The 19,046-nt window shown below is 38.5% G+C and overlaps 1 protein-coding gene across 2 annotated transcripts; it reads left to right on the top strand.

The window, feature by feature from the left end:
* Positions 1 to 3,872: 3,872 nt before the first annotated feature.
* Positions 3,873 to 17,151, top strand: LOC122669089 (protein disulfide-isomerase-like). Of its 2 annotated transcripts, none has more exons than XM_043865742.1 (11): positions 3,873 to 4,082; positions 5,105 to 5,135; positions 5,263 to 5,550; positions 5,641 to 5,829; positions 5,940 to 6,065; positions 7,240 to 7,377; positions 7,478 to 7,597; positions 8,254 to 8,371; positions 14,323 to 14,435; positions 16,127 to 16,366; positions 16,906 to 17,151. In XM_043865742.1, the coding sequence occupies exons 1-10, from the start codon at positions 3,895 to 3,897 to the stop codon at positions 16,355 to 16,357; spliced, it is 1,542 nt and encodes a 513-aa protein (XP_043721677.1). In that variant the 5' UTR covers positions 3,873 to 3,894; the 3' UTR covers positions 16,358 to 16,366; positions 16,906 to 17,151. The 2 variants fall into 2 exon arrangements, with proteins under 2 accessions (XP_043721677.1, XP_043721676.1); XM_043865741.1 differs by having other exon boundaries at positions 16,127 to 16,370.
* The last annotated feature ends 1,895 nt before the right edge of the window (positions 17,152 to 19,046 follow it).

The raw sequence follows: 19,046 nt of genomic DNA, 5'->3' as shown, positions 1-19,046 counted from the left end.
TAAAAACACCATTTTTTTCATCAAAAAACTGTATTGGTTCGTTACCGATGCATCGGCCAATCCGAAAACGGTTCCTAAAACCCTGCTCTCAACCTCAATATTCAGAGTTTCAGTTCATGTTTTATGTTTCTTTGATTAATGAGATTTATCTTTAAACAAATGAATTCAAAGGAAAGTGAGGTTTGAACAGTTGATGAATCTTAGGATTGCTCTAGCTTCTACCCAATTGTTTTTTCCTCGTTGGGGCATGGGTGGGCTATTCTATGCGCATCATGTTTGGGTTCAAGGACTTTGGCTATTGGTGTGGAAAAAGAGAAATATCTCCACTAGCCACCGCTTTGCAGCTACATATTCCATACTATCTGTCAGTTCCAATTTTTGGAGAAACCTTAGTCCTCAAGGATCAGATTTTTGAGTCTTCAGGTCCTTTTCAATCAAATCGACTAGTAGAGCAAAATGGACTGGACAGTTGTTGTGATAACCTTATTTTCTTTTTAAATTGGAATAAGTAGTGCAACTCATCCAGACTGAGAAGTAGAATGATCAAAGAAAGCATGATAGATTAAGACAGGATGACCCATTGGTGGTAGACCAAGTGGACCTGATGGGATCAAAGCATGGTTTTCCAGGGCTGGGTAGTTACAATCAAAAGAAGAGAGAGTTTCAAATCAGAAGCCCATTTTTTGAATATTAGACAAAAATGTAAATGGATTAGGAGATGAGTCCTGAAAAATACATAAATTTCGAGCATATCATAAGAAACAAAATGTTAAAGAAGAAACAGAAAATAGATAAGGAGCCTGAAAGGCTCTAGATTAAGTCGTACAGTGCGATGCAATTCGGAGTCTAGAGCTCGACACGTGGAAGATGTTTCATCCAACAGTGTGAGTTTGATTGATCCATTTTTTTTTCTTTCTTTCTTCTCAAGCTCGGTATCGTTGGATGTCGCATCTTCCACATGTCAAGCCCCAGACCCCGAATTGCACCGCACTCGGAGATTAAAGAATTGAGGATTTTTTTCCTTAGTTCTCACATGTAAAGGCTTTGCAAATAGAGAAACCATTCAAACTTTGACTCAATATTGCAAAGGACACAAGTATCATCAATCCCAACCAAAAAAAAAAAATTCTTTTCTTAATCAGAATTCCCCATCTCAAATTTTTTATAAGAACATTTTAAATTTTGGATGAATTTTCAATTTCCACACCCTGCTTGCCGATTATCAATGGAAACCGAAGGTCTAGATAAAAATCTCCACTAGTGACTTGGTAGTAATGCTACCACTTGGAGATAAAGGTGAGAACAAACAACCAGAGGAAGAAAATGAGCTAAGGGATAACAAAACTAGGTCTAACAAATCCATCTAAAGATAGAATCCAAGGATCTCTCCAAATTGAAACCCACTTGCCATCACCAAGGCTAACCTAAAAAGAGAACTTTGCTCTAGCTATAGATGGTGGTAAATTCCAAGACTGCCAATCATGAGATATATCGGACCATACAGCCTTTTAATAGTCCTTTAGAATCAACCCACCAACACAAGTGACATAACAAGACATCATACCCCCAACAGAGAATCATGAATCTATACATGATCACAATATACCTATCCAATGACGGTGATATGCAACTGGTCTTTTGCATATTGCATTTTTGGTGTCCTAGGGCTGATCGTTTCAACGTGACGATGACGAAGAGCAAGTTTAGTCGGAGTCCGGATCCTCTCCAACGCAACGGACGGCTGGAGCTGTCCGACACGTGCCCAAAGGAGAGCTCCAGCCGTCTAACGTACGTTGGAGAGGAATTCGTTTTTGGCGTTTGGTAGATAAATCAGCTGCCCACAAGCAATGATGGCAGAGGTGGATAATACAGGAGGGTTTAACAATGACTTGCAACTTAGTGACGACTTCAAAGAGACTTCAAAAGCGTAAAGCTCAAGGTGAACATAGCATTGATTTCAAGACTTTGAATTCTGGTATACAAGAACAGTTGAGGAAAAATATGATCACTAGAATTTGAGAAATTGTTTTTTTTTTTTTGGTTAGAGAATGTTTTCTATGTGAGACGTAGGGCCACGGCCACACCGACACACAATAGGGGCCAGAATGACCGCCATACCCCCATGTATGGCTGAAATTTCGCCTCTTTTTGTGCCACCGCATTCACTCTCATTAGTTGGTGTGCATGATGTGCCCTTGCATCCCACCCAGGAAACATCACCCCTTTTTTTTTTAGATAGAAGAGTTTGAAATATTAAAGTCAGGATGAAAATAGATCAATGAAGGTGACAAGAAAGATTGAAAGAAAATCGGATGACTCTCAAGGAGCTTGTTAAGAGATTCCAATATGGACGTGTCGTTTGAAATCCTTTTCCAAAAAGCTAAAAGAGAAAAAGAACCCTAATAGGTAGTATGACCCCTGTGTCTGGATACAGAGGATTGTGAAATGACCACCTGCCCCCATGAAAGGCTGACATCTCACCGTATTGATGCTTCCATGCATGCTCCCATTGGCACCGCTATGGTGAAGAGAGGGAGGTGGGGCAAGCCGTATGAGAGGAGCCGGATGCCCTGTACACCCTCTCATTGGCACTGTTGTGGTGGGTTATACGACCAAGCAACGATGCTTATCTTTTATTATTATTTTGGTAAAGTATGCTTGTCCAATAAATAAAAATTAAAGCCGGCATAGGTTTTTGTGTCCACGTGTAGGAAAAGTATTTATATAATTGATAAAAGAAAAAAAGGAAATACCCCTTTAATTCATGAATTTAAAACCGTAAAATAATTTTGTAAAAGTAACGCAGCTTTAAAATCTTAACCGCATGTGCAGTAGGACCTACACATCAGTCCAAGGAAAATGCCGACATGGCAATCCGAATATCCAACGGTCCAACCTCAAAATAGTCAATGAGCTCAGACCGTTGGATGTCTGAACTGTCACATATCAGCATCTCCACCTAAAACTGTTGAGCTTTAGGAATTAGAGAGAATCCATAAAATAAGAAATTTTTTTTTAAAAAAAAGAAAGTTATATAATATTATTATTTTTACTAAGGGGATAGATAAAGTAACGATTAAGAGGCTCTAACAAAACTTTTTGGTGAGCATGGGCATGAAACGCAAGATAAGGTAATAGTTAGCAATTTGGATCTTCTATTGCTGAGGTGTCTAGCAGGACCCTACTGCCAAGACACAACAAGGCGATGAATGATCGTCTTACCCCTACCCGAGCACCTTGTCCGAATGGGGGTAAGGCAATCATTTACCAACTTGCTATGTCTTGACAGTAGGGTCTTACCGGGCAACTCGGCAATAAAGGATCTGAATCCAATAGTTAGGAGCCTCTAACTCAAAACCTCCTAGTGAGCATGGGCATGAAGCGCACCACAACTCATCGTAAAATAATTTTGTAAAGACAATTCTTCTGTTCGTAGGGATGTACACAAATAATCTGAACCATCTGATCTTCAAAAATGTGACAATACCGTGGGCAAGGGACAGTCTAGATGGATACTCACCAAATATAAGGAAATAATGAATCAGATACTGAGGGAAAATTAAATGGAAAATAATTTATCAGATAAATCCATTGATTTTTAATATTCCTTCTCTGTAGGTTTCTTCCATTTCTTCACATAAATCCAATTGTTGATTTTTGCATATCATTCTCTTTTTAACGTTTCTTCCATTTATTTATTTATTTTGTTGGTAAATCGTTAAATTCCATTTTAGAATTTAGAATTTAGAATTTAGAATTTTAGATAAGCAAATCCGCGTGGCTATAAAAATCTCACACACACACTCTCTCTCTCAGTTAGAGAAGAAAGAGACGAGACAGGCGTGGACAGTCCATTTTTTCCGCAGACAAGAGAGAGAGAGAGAGAACCCTGGCATGGCGTCTAGGGTTCCGATCTGCTTCTGCATTTTCGTTTTATGTCTTTTCACTTCGTTGCATAGATTAGTCTCTGCTGCCGAAGAAGAAGGCAAGGCTGGGGAGTTTGTGGTCACTCTTGATAACTCCAACTTCACTGATACTGTTAACAAGCATAACTTCGTTGTCGTTGAGTTCTATGCTCCATGGTATTACTTCTTGTTCTTTTCGTTATTTTGTTCTGCGATGCTGTTCAAATTGATGTATCTGATCGGTCTTTCTCACCTCTGTGTGCGGAATTCAGTTCGTTCTTATTTTAGATCTACTGTTTTTTGTTTTCTTCTTCTTCTTCTTCGCTTCTGATTATAGCTTTAATATCGTGATCTAAGATTGTTTATGGATTTCTTTTTGTGTCTTCGGTCAAACATGTGAAAATATTATTTTTTATTTGAAGAAAAGTTTTTCGGATGTAATTATATTGTTCTAGCCATAGTTCGACTGAGAGTTCAGAGATTTAGATGGCTCCTGACTCGCATTAGTTAATTTTCTAATGCTCAAACTCTAGAATCAATGAAACTGGACTGGTAAATGAGTTTATTTTCCGATCACGAAGAAAATTTGGATTAGCAACCAGAGAAGTATGGACATTTCTAGTGATTATTGAGGTATTCTTTATGCATCTGGATCATGTGTTATTATGCTTTTGGGTTTTGGGGCTATTAGATTGTTTAGTTGACAATTAAGAGGTCATGAGTTCAAGTCTCCCTGGGGCCTAACTGTTCATTAAAAAAAAAAGAAAAATGTTTGGTCAAGCTTCAAGCTTACATCTTCTCTATTATATTAAATTGTGGTTCTTTCGTGCGACAAGTAATTTATCAATGTACATGAGATTGATCCTCATGGGTGGTCTATAATAATGCTATAACAGTTGTGGTCCATGGTTGGTAAGTGCATAGTGATGTATCAGCCATCCAGCTAGTTAATGGCTGATCTTGTTGGACTGCCATTGGTTTACTCTGAGAGAGTTCATGTTGATACAGTGAAACTTTGTCTCATAACCATTATATCTTTTTGTTAGATTATAGCAAATCAAGCGTTCATGTCTGTACTTTGAAACTTTGTATCATAATCATTACATCTTTTTGTTAGATTACAACAAATCAAGCCACACGACCAAGATGTTTGATGCTGAGGCATAAGTTTGATTTATTTCCTTAATCTTCTGTGGCAGGTGTGGTCATTGTAAGAATCTTGCTCCTGAGGTATAAGTTTCACATCTCAAATGTTCAAATGAAGATTTTACTTTCATTCTTTCACTACTTGTAAGTTGTAGATGATCAGTTTCCTTACAGGTTTGTTTATACTCTTAATATGTTACTTGAATTGTAGTATGAGAAAGCTGCATCAGTTTTGAGTAGTCATGACCCTCCTATAGTTCTTGCTAAAGTGGATGCCAATGATGAAGTAAACAAAGGACTTGGCACTGAATTTGAGATAAGGGGCTTCCCTACTATCAAGATTCTAAGAAATGGAGGAAAGACTGTTCAAGACTACAAAGGTCCTAGGGATGCTGATGGTATAGTGACATATTTGAAAAAGCTAGCTGGTCCAGCATCAGCTGAGATTAAATCTGTTGTAGATGCTGGAAATCTTATTGATGACAAAAAGATTTTTATTGTAAGGGATTCATGTTTTATTTTAACTTTCTTTCTTTGTTTTTTTTTCCCAGTAAATGATCAAGCGGTACTAATGTTGTTGCGCTTGTAGGTTGGGGTTTTCTCAGAATTTTCGGGGGAGGAATTTGAAAACTTTACACAATTAGCAGAGAAGTTGCGCTCCGACTATGATTTTGCTCATACCTTGGATGCAAAACACCTTCCAAGAGGGGAATCAACAGTTAGAGGGCCTACTGTTAGGTTGTTCAAGCCATTTGATGAACTTGTTGTTGATTTCCAGGTATTGCAAGATATTGCATAAATTCTTGCTTTTTTTTTGGTCATGTGGGTTTTCTTGTTTCTGGATTTGCTATGAGTTGAATAATTACACCATGGATCTTGCACCTGCAGAATTTTCATGTTGATGCTCTGGAGAACTTTATCGAAGAAGTTAGTGTGCCTATTATCACTCTTTTCAACAAGGATCCTAGCAACCAGCCATTCGTTGTAAAATTCTTTAACAGTCCTAATGCCAAGGTAAATAGTTTCTCTGTGGTTGACAATTGAGCACAATTGCAAATCCTGATTATGTTTTGATTAGACCTTCAAGTCCACTGCCTGCTGCACTGTTTCTAATGACGTTGCTTGTGAATATGAATACCAATGTTCCCTCAGCCCCCTCATGTGCCCTTCCACCCCCCGCCCCAAAAAAAAATAAAATAAATTCCATATTACTCTAGAGTGTAGAGGATAGAAATTACGTGTGCTATCTCCCACAAAACTAAAATGCATTTGATTTTCATTTCTTGTATTGCGATGTTTTTAAAATGATTTAGTTCATTTAAGTTTCCAGTGTTAAAAGCATGAATTTCTAAGTGTGTTATAGATAAATTCTCCTAAATTTATTTTTATCAAATAAGAAACTATTTCTTCTATTCATCCAAAAATAAGTTTTTATTGCTTCCAAGCATGAGGACCAAAATCTAATACAATGATGGGCTGCAAAGTGGTTGGTCCAGTCCCTGCCCAACCTTGCACGAAATCTGGTCCACTCTGGCTAATGTTTCAGCTCTTTGGGCTGGACCTAGGCTGAGGGTTAGGAGGCCAAAATGTGTTACCCAGGCTTGGTTCAAACAGACATTGGTCTTGACCTAGCCTGTCTCATTAATATAAATTTGGGCCTGGCCCAAATTGTGCATGAAGGCATAGCTAGATATTATGTTGTTACACATACAACATTAAAATGCATATGCGCACTATATATGCTATGTTTTATGAAAAACGATATATATGTTATACATTATATACATTTGTGTCTTCTAGTGCATATGTTTATATAATTGGAATGGGGAAAAATCATGTGAAGTCTGGGCTGGCCTGAATCAACCTTGTCTAATGGCATGTTGGAAGGGCTCAACTATCTTTCCTGAAGATGTGGGTAGGTTCATTCTGCATCCATGCCTCATATTATGGGCTTTGTATGGTCTGCCTTTGGATTGTCTGTACTAGTCCGTGGTTGGTGACCTTATGTAGGATATGCCATATGATAATTTTTCCATCTTAGCTATCGTATGGATTTAGTTGGCATTGTCATATCATCTAAAAGTAACCATTGCCATGATCTATTAATGGGCTTTCTGTTTCACATGTATTGCTACTGACATATTTGTCCCCTGAATAACCTTTTTCTTTGCGAATTTGGAATGTACAGGCAATGCTGTTTTTGAACTTCGGTAGTGAGCTTGTTGATGCTTTCAAGTCAAAATACCATGATGTTGCAGTGCAGTACAAAGGAAAGGGAGTAGCCTTTTTATTGGGTGACCTTGAGGCCAGTCAAGGTGCATTCCAGGTAATTATTATCTTCTGGTTGGTGTATTTTTATTTGCTGTTTCTGTTCACTCGTTAAATCTTTTTTACATGTTTAATTTTCCTTTGGCTTGGATGAACAGTATTTTGGTCTTCAAGAGGATCAGGTGCCTCTCCTTATCATACAGAACAATGATGGCAAGAAATATTTCAAACCAAATCTGGATCCTGATCATATTGCACCCTGGTTGAAGGAGTACATGGTGATGCTTCTGCTTCTTTTCTTGTTAACATAATTTTGTATTTGTAGTGATGGTCTTCCATTTAGTTTCTGAATGCTGAGATGAATCAGATTTCCCATTAGCATCTGTGATGTAAAAGACAATTTCCCTTGTATTTGGTGAGCCTAAATTGGGTATCAGGGAGTTTCTTCGTGTTATCTCATTGAGTCACTGATATAATTCCCACAACCAGTAGGAGTTTATACCTCCATTGTGGAGTTCAAGTTCTAATGAAACATAGGAATCACTATTGGCTGTGAGTATCCAATCTGATATCCCATGTTGGATGTTAACTTCAATTACTGAAAAAAAGGGGCGTACACAGTGCACGAGGCCTCCCAACACTTTGGGGTCTGGGAGGGTCATAATGTACGCAGCTTTACACCCGCTTCGCGAAGAGGCTGTTTCCCTACTTGGTCGCAATTGAGCAACCTTACCATTGCACTGAGGTCCGCCTTGTCAATTACTGAAAGTGTTTTAAACTTATGGGATTCAATTCCCCCAATTTTAACATAGTGTGTTGAAATTAAATCTTTTACAGCCTTTTTGTTTATTTCATTAATTGCTGCAAAGTCATAGCTTGGATAAAGTTATTTTTATTTGATTCATGACATTTTGACATTTGTACATGTCAGCAGGATGGAAGTTTAAAGCCGTATGTGAAGTCAGAACCTATTCCTGAAGTTAACAATGAACCAGTGAAGGTTGTGGTTGCTGATAACCTCCAGGATGTTGTTTTCAACTCTGGAAAGAATGGTATGTACTTCTTTGTATATCAGAATGATTGAATACGCATAGAAATATTATTGGAAAAGAAATCCCTTTCTGGAATGCAAGATTTTAAGTGGATAAAGATCCCTCCCAGGGGTGGGGGATTGAAGAATAGAAGTATATCTATTATAGACTTTACTATGTGTCAGTCCAACAGAAAAACCATGCGCTGCAGAAAGGGATAAAATCAATTTAAAGCACCATTCTTACTCAAATCATTACAAGATCAAGCAGAGGAGTGACGTGGTAACATCCTAAGTTCTAATGAGATAATTGGTACAGTAATATAAATTGAAGGCAAAAAGTATTTTTAGCCGGTAGGCAGGCACTTCCAGACTGATATTTCTACATTGGTGGCTAATATAGCACTCTTGCCACATATGTGGTGAATTTTTGGACAGTGACTTGTGGATAAATAAGCATCCCCAGGGTTGTCTACATGACGATTTGTGATCCATCGTGACCTCATGGCCCACCATGTGGTGAATTTGGGACTTCCTTTGTCAAAGCTAGTGGAGGGGTGATGTGGCCATTCCAGCTAGGGTTTGTGTGATTGGTAGTAATGCAGTCCCGGTTTAAAATTGGGCCAGGATTTAGTACTGGATTGGGTTGGGCATTAATTTCTGGGTTTAGTTATTGTAATGAGCTGAATTAAAAGGTCCAAATGATGCAAATCCAAGGGCCTACATCCACAAGAAGAAGAAGAAGCAGCCCTAGGAGTAGGGCCGAGTGTTTGGAGCCTTGGTTTATTTTTGCATTAGTAGTTTCCATACTTAGTTTATTTTTAGTCTATTTGTAAACTTAAATTTTAGTCTATTTGTAAACTTAAATTGAACCGGTTCAAATCATAGTTCAATTTAAGTGATTTGTATTCTTTTATTGCTTAGGGAATATTCTTTTATTTTAAGTTGTTTTTAGTCCCCACACCCCTTCACGATTTCTATAGAGGAGTGACTTGTACTAGGAATCAGCCTAGTGATCAAACTCCTAGACTGAATAGGAATTGGGCCATTGGCCGTATTATAAATAAAAGAGATCATGGGAGTCATATAGAACTTTTGCTTGCTGCCATTGCTGCTGCTGCCTTGCTTTGTTGAGTGTTGCCTTGTGAGTCATATCAAGGTGAAGGGACTGGTGGATCTCCAGTTGACTCTTTGTGTCTTGTAGACCGGGAGGATATGTTATTTGTCTTCAAGCTGCTGCCATTGAAGAGCTGCAACTCCAAGTAAGTGTTTAATATTATCAACCAATTCCCTTCTTCTCCTAATCCTCTAAACCCAACCCTAACCTTCCCCCTTATTTTTCTTAAAATTTCTTAAACCTAAATTCACCCACAGCCCAATTCCACCATCAGAATTCATCCGAATTTTAACCACAGTACCTTCACAGCATCCCCTCCACTCGACCTTAACTTCAGCCCCATCCCATCATTGAAACCCTAATTCCCCTCATTTCCATTAATTAACCAAAACCCTAAAATCCTAACCAGCCACTTTCAGCTATCATTAACCTACCATACCTTGGCCGAGTGACTCTCCCAACCCCAGGAGAACTCGACCTTAATCCCCTGCCCTAATTCCATCTCTAAACCCTAAATCCCCTCACTCTCATCTTTTCAAAAACCCAAAACCTGAAACCCTAATTTTCTGTTTTTTGACTTTTCACACTTTCACTCATCCAATCATCACTGGACCAATACTGTTAGACTCCCCTACATCTGCCTATAAAAACCAACCCCTCAACCTTAACCTAACCCTAACCCTAACCCTAACCCTAAAATTGACCTAAAACCTCAATTCTGCCCCCCGTCTAACCTGCTGCTTAACTGGTCTTGGTTGCTTGGCTCCTAGTAGGTCCCCTACCTATCTAGGACTACATTACCAAAATTGGGGAATTAAGGCCTAATTTGGTATGATTTCTATTTCAATTTCATGGGGTCATTTCTATTCCAGAAAAGTTTGGTTTGATTTTTGCACCTTCTTTCGGTGAAATAGAAATAAAATGGAATAGAAATTCTGAAATAGCTGAGGAGCTGTTTCTATTTTTGAAATTGAAATTGATTTTACTCTTGCTCTTCAATGAGCACATGGTTAATTTGATGGGCAAAGCAGTAATTTCATGTTAAAAATAAAACACCACCCTTTTTCTTTTCTTGATGGTCTCACACTCTCACCACCACCACCCTGCCACCATCACTACCACCACCTCCCTGCCAAAGCCACCACCACCACCATTGCTGCCACCAACTCCTTCCTAGCCTTGGCCCTACCCCCGCCACCATCATCCTCTTTTAAAGAAATATAGAGAATCTATTCTTTGAAATTGAACTACTAAATGGATTTCTTATTCTTGAAATATTTCAGATTGATGCAACCAAAACAATTCCAATTTCTTGACCTAAAATCTATTGGTTGCCTATTTCATGAAATCAATCCGAAATTGAAATAGAAATCATGCCAAATCTGGCCCAAGGGAGTAGACTAAATTATCATCTTATTTTATTCGTAATTTGTTAGTCTTTGAGTTAGTTTATGAAACTTTAGATTCATGTCTAGTTAGGAAAGTCTTATTGTTGAGTTAATCTAGGAGATTTTCTTTTATTTATTGCCTTATAAATATGTAACCAATCCCCCCATGTTATGTATTTTGGAATGACAGTCTTTTTTTTGTGGATAAGAATGTGCATCAGCCTCCGCCTCTCTCGATCTATTATCTCTTTCCTCCCCAAACGTTTTGGGTTTTTTTTCATAGTTGTCAAAGCACCCGGCGATCCAAGGCCTTCGAGGGCCAGCTAAGCCACAGGGCGTCTAGGCGTCCTAGGCGTTTTAGTATTTTTTGAATGTATTCTTGTAGGATGTCGTCATCTTAATCTTAAAATGTCCAGAAAGACTTTGGAAGCCGTATACATTAATTTTTTTACTCCTGTTCCTTTTGATTATAAAAGAAAATAGAATATTAATGTATTAAAATAAGATATACAAATATCTTATTAAAGAAAGGGGGGATGGAGGGCATTCTCGATCGATTCTACCAGAAATACTAATTAAAGAAGGGGGTTGAGGGAATTAATATACAAAATAAGATAACAAATATCATATTAAATAGGGGGGGAATTGAGGTCATTCTCAATGTCAATGGATTCTAGAAGCGGGGATTAGCGGAGAAAAAACCACTCATCCTCCCGAAAATATGCTCTATGCACAACATTGATAATATCGTGACTTTGTGGCTGCTTGTTCTTGATGAGGCTGTGACGGCGTTGAAGGGAGTGGCAGCGGTGCTAGAATTCAAATTGGTACACTCCCTCCTCTTTCTTCCTTTTTTTTTTTTTTTTTTAACTTTTATGGTAGCGATGATGACGTGGTGGTGGCCACTACAACTTTTCTTCGTCGCCCGCAATTGTTGTGGCTCCCACTGCTATTGCTTCTTCAATCTTCTTTTTCTTCCTCTTCCTCCTCCTTCTACTTATTATGCTGCTGCTACTGCTGCTATGGCGTTGTTGCAAGGGTGACCATGTGCTAACGACACCAAAGCGCCTTGGGCAATAAGATGACAGCTTTACTTGCCCCAGATTTTCCAGTGATGCTTGACAACTGTGTTTTTTTTTTTTTTCTTCTTTTTCTTACTTCTTCTTTTTAGCTGCTCTCTCTCTCTCAACCCAATACTAAATCCTTGCCCAAATTTAAACCAGACCTGAGTAAATCCCTTCGATCCTGAAAATTCGTCCTCAAGTTTTATAAGATGAGAGGATCGTCACCAGTCAATCAGAACTAATTCAACACGCTCGATTTCTATAGAGATGATCTTGATTTGCTCCTCTTTAACATAATGTTCCCTATGAGGCTCTTTATCTTCAAGCGGATCTTTGATTTACTCATCTGCAATTTTGATCATGGGCTCTTCTTGTGGACATTCCTTTTCTGGAGATTCCTCGATCAACCCATCTTCTGGCTCTTCGCCCATTGCTCAATGAGTGAGATCAGTTTGTTGAAGGAGGTTTTTGTACGATTGGATATGAGCAGCAATTGGCTCTTAAATTCCTCAAATTGTCGCCGACTCTCTTCAAGATTCGCTTCAACTTTTCCAAGTTCTCTTGCATGACTTGAAGTTGTTGGTAAACAACAAACAAGAGGGCAGGATCCATGGTATCTATGGCCATGTTTGTTCTTATCACCAAGTTGATATAGATTGATTAATGAAAAGGTGGAAGAGATCGATTTGCTAGAGAAGAAAAAGAAGAGAGAGAGAGAAGGAGAACACCCAAATCATTTGGGGGGGGGGGGGGAGGAGAGGGATCAAGAGAGGGGGAGGGGAGACTCATGCAACAACAACAATCCTTGCTCTCCAAACAGCTCTATTTGAAGTCATACATGAAACGAGGTCTAAGCTAAGCAAGTCTTTCCTCACTACTTCTATGGTTAATTTAGGCTTGCCCTTGGCTCTTTTAGTTCATTCAATCTGAATCAAATCATTCCTCCATACTGGGGCATCCCAAAGCCTTAGTTAGACATGGCCATGCCACCTCAAACGACTCTCTTTAAGCTTATCATGAATTGAAGCTACTCTCAACCTAGTTCTAATATGGTCAATTCCTTACTTTATCCTTCCTAGTTTTCCTACACATCCATCTCAACATCCTCATCTCCGCTGCACATAATTTATTTATAAGACACTTCTTTATTGCCCAACATTCCGTACCATACAGCATAGCCGGTCGAATGACTGTCCTATAAAATTTTTCTTTAAGCTTTAAAGAAATATACTGATCACACAGCAGTACGAACGCACCTCTCCATTTCATCCACCCCATTTTAATCATTTGGGAAACATCATGCCATTAATATTCACCACCTCCGTTTTAGATCCATACATCCCGTTTTGGAGGGGGGGGGGTTGGTTACATAGTTATGTGGAAGTAAATAAAATAAACTCTCTTGGATTAACTCAGATACTCAGACTTTCCTAATTAGAGAGGCAGACAGCTAAGGACTCTAAGGTCCTAAACTAACTCAAAGACTAACTACTTAGGAATAAAATGTAAGACAAATCCCTATCCAACTATCACTGGCATGGGACCATATTAAAATTCGTTTACCCCCTTAACCCTCCATTTTTTAGCCTTATAATTAAGCTCATTATAGTAAACAACATAGTTGTCACGGCGTCTAGGCGGCCAAGGCGTTGGGAGGGGTCTAGACGCAAGGCGACAGCAACAAGGAAACCAAGGCGCTTCTGCGACGCCTTGACAACTATGGTAAATAAACCCAAAAATTAATGCCCAACCTATCCCAGTACGAAAGCCTGACCAAAATTTAAACTGGGTCCACATTAGGTAGAGAATTGTATTATTGAAAGCTTGCAAAATTTCGTAGTGAAACTTGGTTGAGCTTTCCTTGAAATATCACCAGCTATCAGAATCTTGACAATTTCTTTCTGGATTGTACCACATGGTTGTATATTTTGGGCTTGAACTTATCACTCAAGTAGAGGATGGTGTGAATAATATGTTCAGGAAGTTTGAGAACCATCTATGCTGCACATGGTAGATGAAGGGGCCCAAAGGCACCTGTTATGGGACCTTTCTAGAATACCAAACTTGAAAGCACTCCCTACATCAGATCCTACAAAAATATGAGAATTAAAGGGTTTCATTTCTGAGTAAAGCCTGGGTTATACATCCCAAATTGATAGAAATGGTTATGCTGTAAGTTTTAGACCTTGTTATGTAGTTTGACTAGAACCACGGCTAACCAACATACAGTAGTAACCTATTGAAAGAAACCATTGTTAGCGGTACCATATCAATGATCCACCTATTAACAGAAAACATAAAAAGATAAATACAGATAGTCAATGCTCAAAGTTCTTTTCTGTTCTGCCCCATCAGGCATTCATTTTTAAGGGGTATTTAAGAATTTGAAAAGTTTGGTTTACAGTTCTGCTGGAGTTTTATGCACCTTGGTGTGGACACTGCAAGAAGCTGGCTCCGATCTTGGACGAAGTTGCTGTTGCTCTCCAGAGTGATGCTGATGTCATCATTGCAAAGATAGTAAGCTCCTCTCTATCTCTTTTTATTTATTTATTAGTAAGATTACCTTTCAGCATCTCCTAGCAATTTAGATGAAATTTTTGTTGTCATCCATCTGAAGAAGGATGACAATATGTAAATGAATTAAGTGATGCAAGCTAGGATTAGTAGTCGCCAAATAGCTCCCTTGTGAATTCACCCACTTGTCCAAAAAGAGCTAGGACTCAAATTCCAGCCAAACTGATAAAATATGTGGCTTCCAAATATTTGCATTAATGAATAAAACCAAATTGAGACCTATTTTCAATTATAATTTGGTGGAAACTGTGATATGCAGACAATTCACTCCAAACTATAGGGCTGAGTATCCAACTAACAGATCTCTTGAAATCAGCGATCAGCAATGCAAAAAGGTGCACCAAAAATCCCAAATTTCAATATTGCATAACTGTAGCAGGGCCGTGCTAAACTTGATTTCATTAACCATATAATCCTGTCAAAACAGTTTCCCACCTTTAGAATTGCCAGTGGGGAGAGATTAAAGAACAAGGTTTAAAGTATTGGTATGCGGCAGCATATCAGTAATGTGATCTTAAAGGATGTCTCAGAGAGGTAGGGGAAAGACACAGAGAGATGTTGCATATGTATAAGATAAGTAATGGATACTTGCAAAACTAGTGTTATTAAGAATAAGACACCATAAATAAGCAATGAATAACAATATCTAATCACTAAAGCATGTTGTTATGAGTTGAGAGGATTCAAATTCTTTTCATGATGGCATCACAAGTTTACTTAGCACATGAACAATAAAACATGAGATTAAAATGTGTGATTAAAATCCAAGTCATCTATAAGTAATGATGCATAACATGCAAGTATACGCATACTAAAAAGCAACTGAGGCAAGCTATATCATGGTTCAAGGTGTCGGTATCGTATTGGCATATATATCTCGGCCACCTATACCAATGTCTAACCCTGAACTATATGTAACTATTAACATACTAAACATGTACGTATAATATTAAGTTTTTACCATGAAACTCTTGACACATTAAACAGCAACATATTAAACAAACTATAAATGATCTGTAAATATTAACGCAAGTCTCTAGGAACAAACATGTGCATTATTGGATAGCCATCACACAAATCATTCAAGATTATCCAGTGCGACCTAGTGATGCAAATTTTTTTTTCCAATATCAGATAATTTGATGATAAAAAATATTTAAAAAATCATTATTAATATTAAAACCTTGATAAAATCCCCAATTGTCATGTCCAAAGGACCAAGGTACACCCAGAACAATTAAACTTCCGTTGGAAACTAAAGTAGAATTGAATCACACTGATTTGAAATTAAAATTGAAACCAGAGTTCTGTACCAGATCTGACATTAAGATCATAAGATAGAATTCCAAACCTGGGAGAGAAATTCTGTGTCAATCAATAAGTAAATTTTAGTTGCTGAAATCAGCTTTGAAAATCTACCATGTTTCTATTGTTCTGGGTTTTGTTTTATTTTATTTTTCTGAAACTGTTCTCTTTGGAATTCAATTGGTTTTACTATCTTGACTTTCTGGCATTGTTTTATTGCTGATTAAGCATTAATAGCTGACACATTTACCCTTCATTATATCTCTTCATTTATTGGGGATTCTCTTCCTAAATTCTGACATATCTCACCTCTTGTTATCCCTTTCCAGGATGCAACTGCGAATGACATTCCCACTGATACTTTTGATGTTAGAGGTTACCCAACCGTGTACTTCAAAACAGCTAGCGGCAACCTTTCGCAGTATGATGGTGATAGAACAAAGGAGGATATCCTCGATTTCATTCAGAAGAACCGAGATAAAACAGGTAAGCAGGAATCTGTAAAAGACGAGCAGCAGTCAGCAAAGGACGAGCAAGACTTGGTAAAAGATGAGCTGTGATGTATAATGGGAGGTAATGGCCAACTGTTGCTTGTTGGGGGTATGTACTAGATTTAAGGAATTTCTGGTATACTATGAAGGGCATGCCTAGTGCATGAGGCTCCCGCCACTGTGCGGGGTCTGGGGAGGGTTGTAATGTACGCAGCCTTACCCCTGCTTTCACAGAGGCTGTTTCCAGACTTGAACCTGTGACCACTTGGTCACTGTGGAGCAACCTTTACCGTTTCACCAAGGCCCGCCCGCAATTTCTAGTATACTATATCTACTATGTCTCCCTGAAATATTGTTGTTCATCATGGAATCATTGCTTCTGTTCTGAATCTTTTGTGTCTTTATTTATTGGATAGCCGTTTTTGTCCTTGCATCCTGTGCGAGTGGACAGTTGATGCCCTGTTCTCGTTTGGAAACATGCCTTGCCATCGTCCATGCCAATGCTATTCTTTTCTCTCACCACTTGACCTTTGTTCAAATTAACCATTAGTCATGGATGATGATTGTCTATGAATTATGGGTTTCTGAAGTTTGTGATTAATCCTCTTATTTTGCAGGATTTGCTTCCTGAAACTACAAGGATGCAAACACCGTGGGCTACAGTGGTAGAGTAGCAACTAGCAAACAGAAGAAACATGCTCAAGGGATTACCCTGAATAAAACGGAAAATAGGTGCTTTTTTGTTGTCCAACTTTAGTTTTATCTTTTTCTTATCGCTATCTTGTTTAGGGTAGAATGGGTAAACAGTTATCCGGATTCCGGATGTAGTTTAAAGTTTAGTTTATCACAAAATCAGAGCTCTTTTTCTTTCGCTATCTGTTTACGTTTCTTTGGTTTTGGTCTCCTTAATTATTGATGAGAACGGTATTCCTGGGCCGAATGCTTTCAAATGTTCTGAAAAGACAACAAAACTGTTCTGGCAAACTGGAAGTCTGTAACTAATCTAACCATTGCTGCTTCCTACTGCCATGAGAAGGAGAGAGGAGGTGACGAGGCATGGGGATGTACGCATTGGGTCACTGGAACATTTCAACAAAAAGGTTTAAGATATCATTTTATGGATTAGGACCAGGTCGGTTGTGGTAGAACTGTTGGGGCCATGACAGTTTTGCGGCCACTGCTCTATGCTTTTCTTTAAATATCAAAGACCAGACGAATGGATCGATCGGACTGTCAATTGCTTGGTTTTGATCAGATAATAATGGTTAAAGTATCGAATTGGAATATTAGCTTATTCAGAATCAGAATTGGGCGACTCTGATTTTGATTAATGTTGATTCCCAAAACCTAGTTGTGGAATTGGAATAAATGCCCTCTACCGTTAGTTAAGAACTGTTCAAGTGGTGATGTCAGCTGTTTAATATTTTTTAAAAGATAATTCTGCCTTTTTTGGTGGGCGAAGTACCTAATCTAACCTTTCAATTAAAATACTCACAAACCCTTCTTCCCCACACTCACCCACAACCTTGGAAAATTCACTAGAAACTTAGAAACCCTAGTTGTAGCAACCAGAGATTTTCACTTTGATCACAAGCTTGGGGAGGGTGGATTCGGCCCTGTTTATTAGGTAGGTTTGCATAAATCGATGCTACCAACCTTGGTTTCCATTGATGGTGATCAATCAACGACCAATGATAAAAAAATCAAACTAAAAACCAGCTGGAGGGTAGAACAGAAAAGGATGGGTGCTCAAAATTTTGTATTGTGGAATGAATCTGGAGACAGATAATACATACAAAAAGAAAGGGAGATGGTTTTGAGAGGGTTTTTGGTTTACTTTAAAATCAGAGGGAGTTTTATTGGGTATTTATAGGAAATTTTATTTTATGTTTGAGAAGAAACAAGGGAAGGCAGAAACCCAGGGGTGGTTTCCATTTTCGGGCTTTTGGTTTTTTGGTGATGGAAACAAAACAGATTTAGAGAGATGGGGCCAAAATAATCTTGTCCACCAAGGTTTCGTTTTTATCAATCTCTCCCTCTCTCTCTTACTCCCTTTACGTTGCTCCTTATTTCTTGCCCTTCTTCTTCCTAATTTCTTTTAATCTTAAAGCTTCATTCCCAGTCCTACTTCTGAGTGGTACTTGCAGACCTAATCAAAGAGTTTGAATTCCTTGGTGCATGTTCCATTGGGTCTGAGATTTGGAGAGAAGGAAGCCCCTTTGAAGGCAACTTAAAACCTTAGAGTCTCCCCTCCCGAATCCTCCTCTATCGTGAGTTCCATACCCAAGTTCAAATCAGATATGGTGACTTCCGCCAGATACAATTTCAGCTCTTTTATTTTTTATTTATTTATTTATTTTTGTTAAAGGGATTCCTTGCTTCTCTACTTCAGTTGATTCGCTCGCAGTCCTCAATCTCGCAAATAACTCCATTGTCGGAGGGATTCCCACTTGCATTTCATCTCTGCGAGGTTTAAAGGTGCTCAATCTCTCCTTCAATAGCCTGAAATATGATATTTTGCCGAGATTCATACTGTGGGAGAAGCTACTTGTTTTGGACCTGAGTTCCAACAATTTCTCTGGTCTTCTACCGAGTAAAATTGCAGCAACAACAGAAAAATCTGGTCTAGTACTTCTTGGCCTCTCTGACAATCGGTTTTCAGGTGAAATACTAGTGGGTATTACAGAGTTGAAGGGCTTACAAGCGTTGTTTCATCCACATAATCTGTTAACAGGAGAGATTCCAGTGAGAATTCGAT

The sequence above is a fragment of the Telopea speciosissima genome, chromosome 7, assembly GCF_018873765.1.
Source record: "Telopea speciosissima isolate NSW1024214 ecotype Mountain lineage chromosome 7, Tspe_v1, whole genome shotgun sequence".
Lineage (NCBI taxonomy): Eukaryota > Viridiplantae > Streptophyta > Magnoliopsida > Proteales > Proteaceae > Telopea > Telopea speciosissima.
Note: the sequence above shows the minus strand (reverse complement) of the source record. Positions and strands in the feature narration are given on the sequence as shown.

Coding starts and splice junctions, on each gene's coding strand:
- LOC122669089 (XM_043865742.1), top strand. CDS start 3,895: ATGGCGTCTAGGGTTCCGATCTGCTTCTGCATTTTCGTTTTATGTCTT. Junction 5,136..5,262: donor GTAAGAATCTTGCTCCTGAG/GTATAAGTTTCA, acceptor CTTGAATTGTAG/TATGAGAAAGCTGCATCAGT. Junction 5,551..5,640: donor ATGACAAAAAGATTTTTATT/GTAAGGGATTCA, acceptor TTGCGCTTGTAG/GTTGGGGTTTTCTCAGAATT.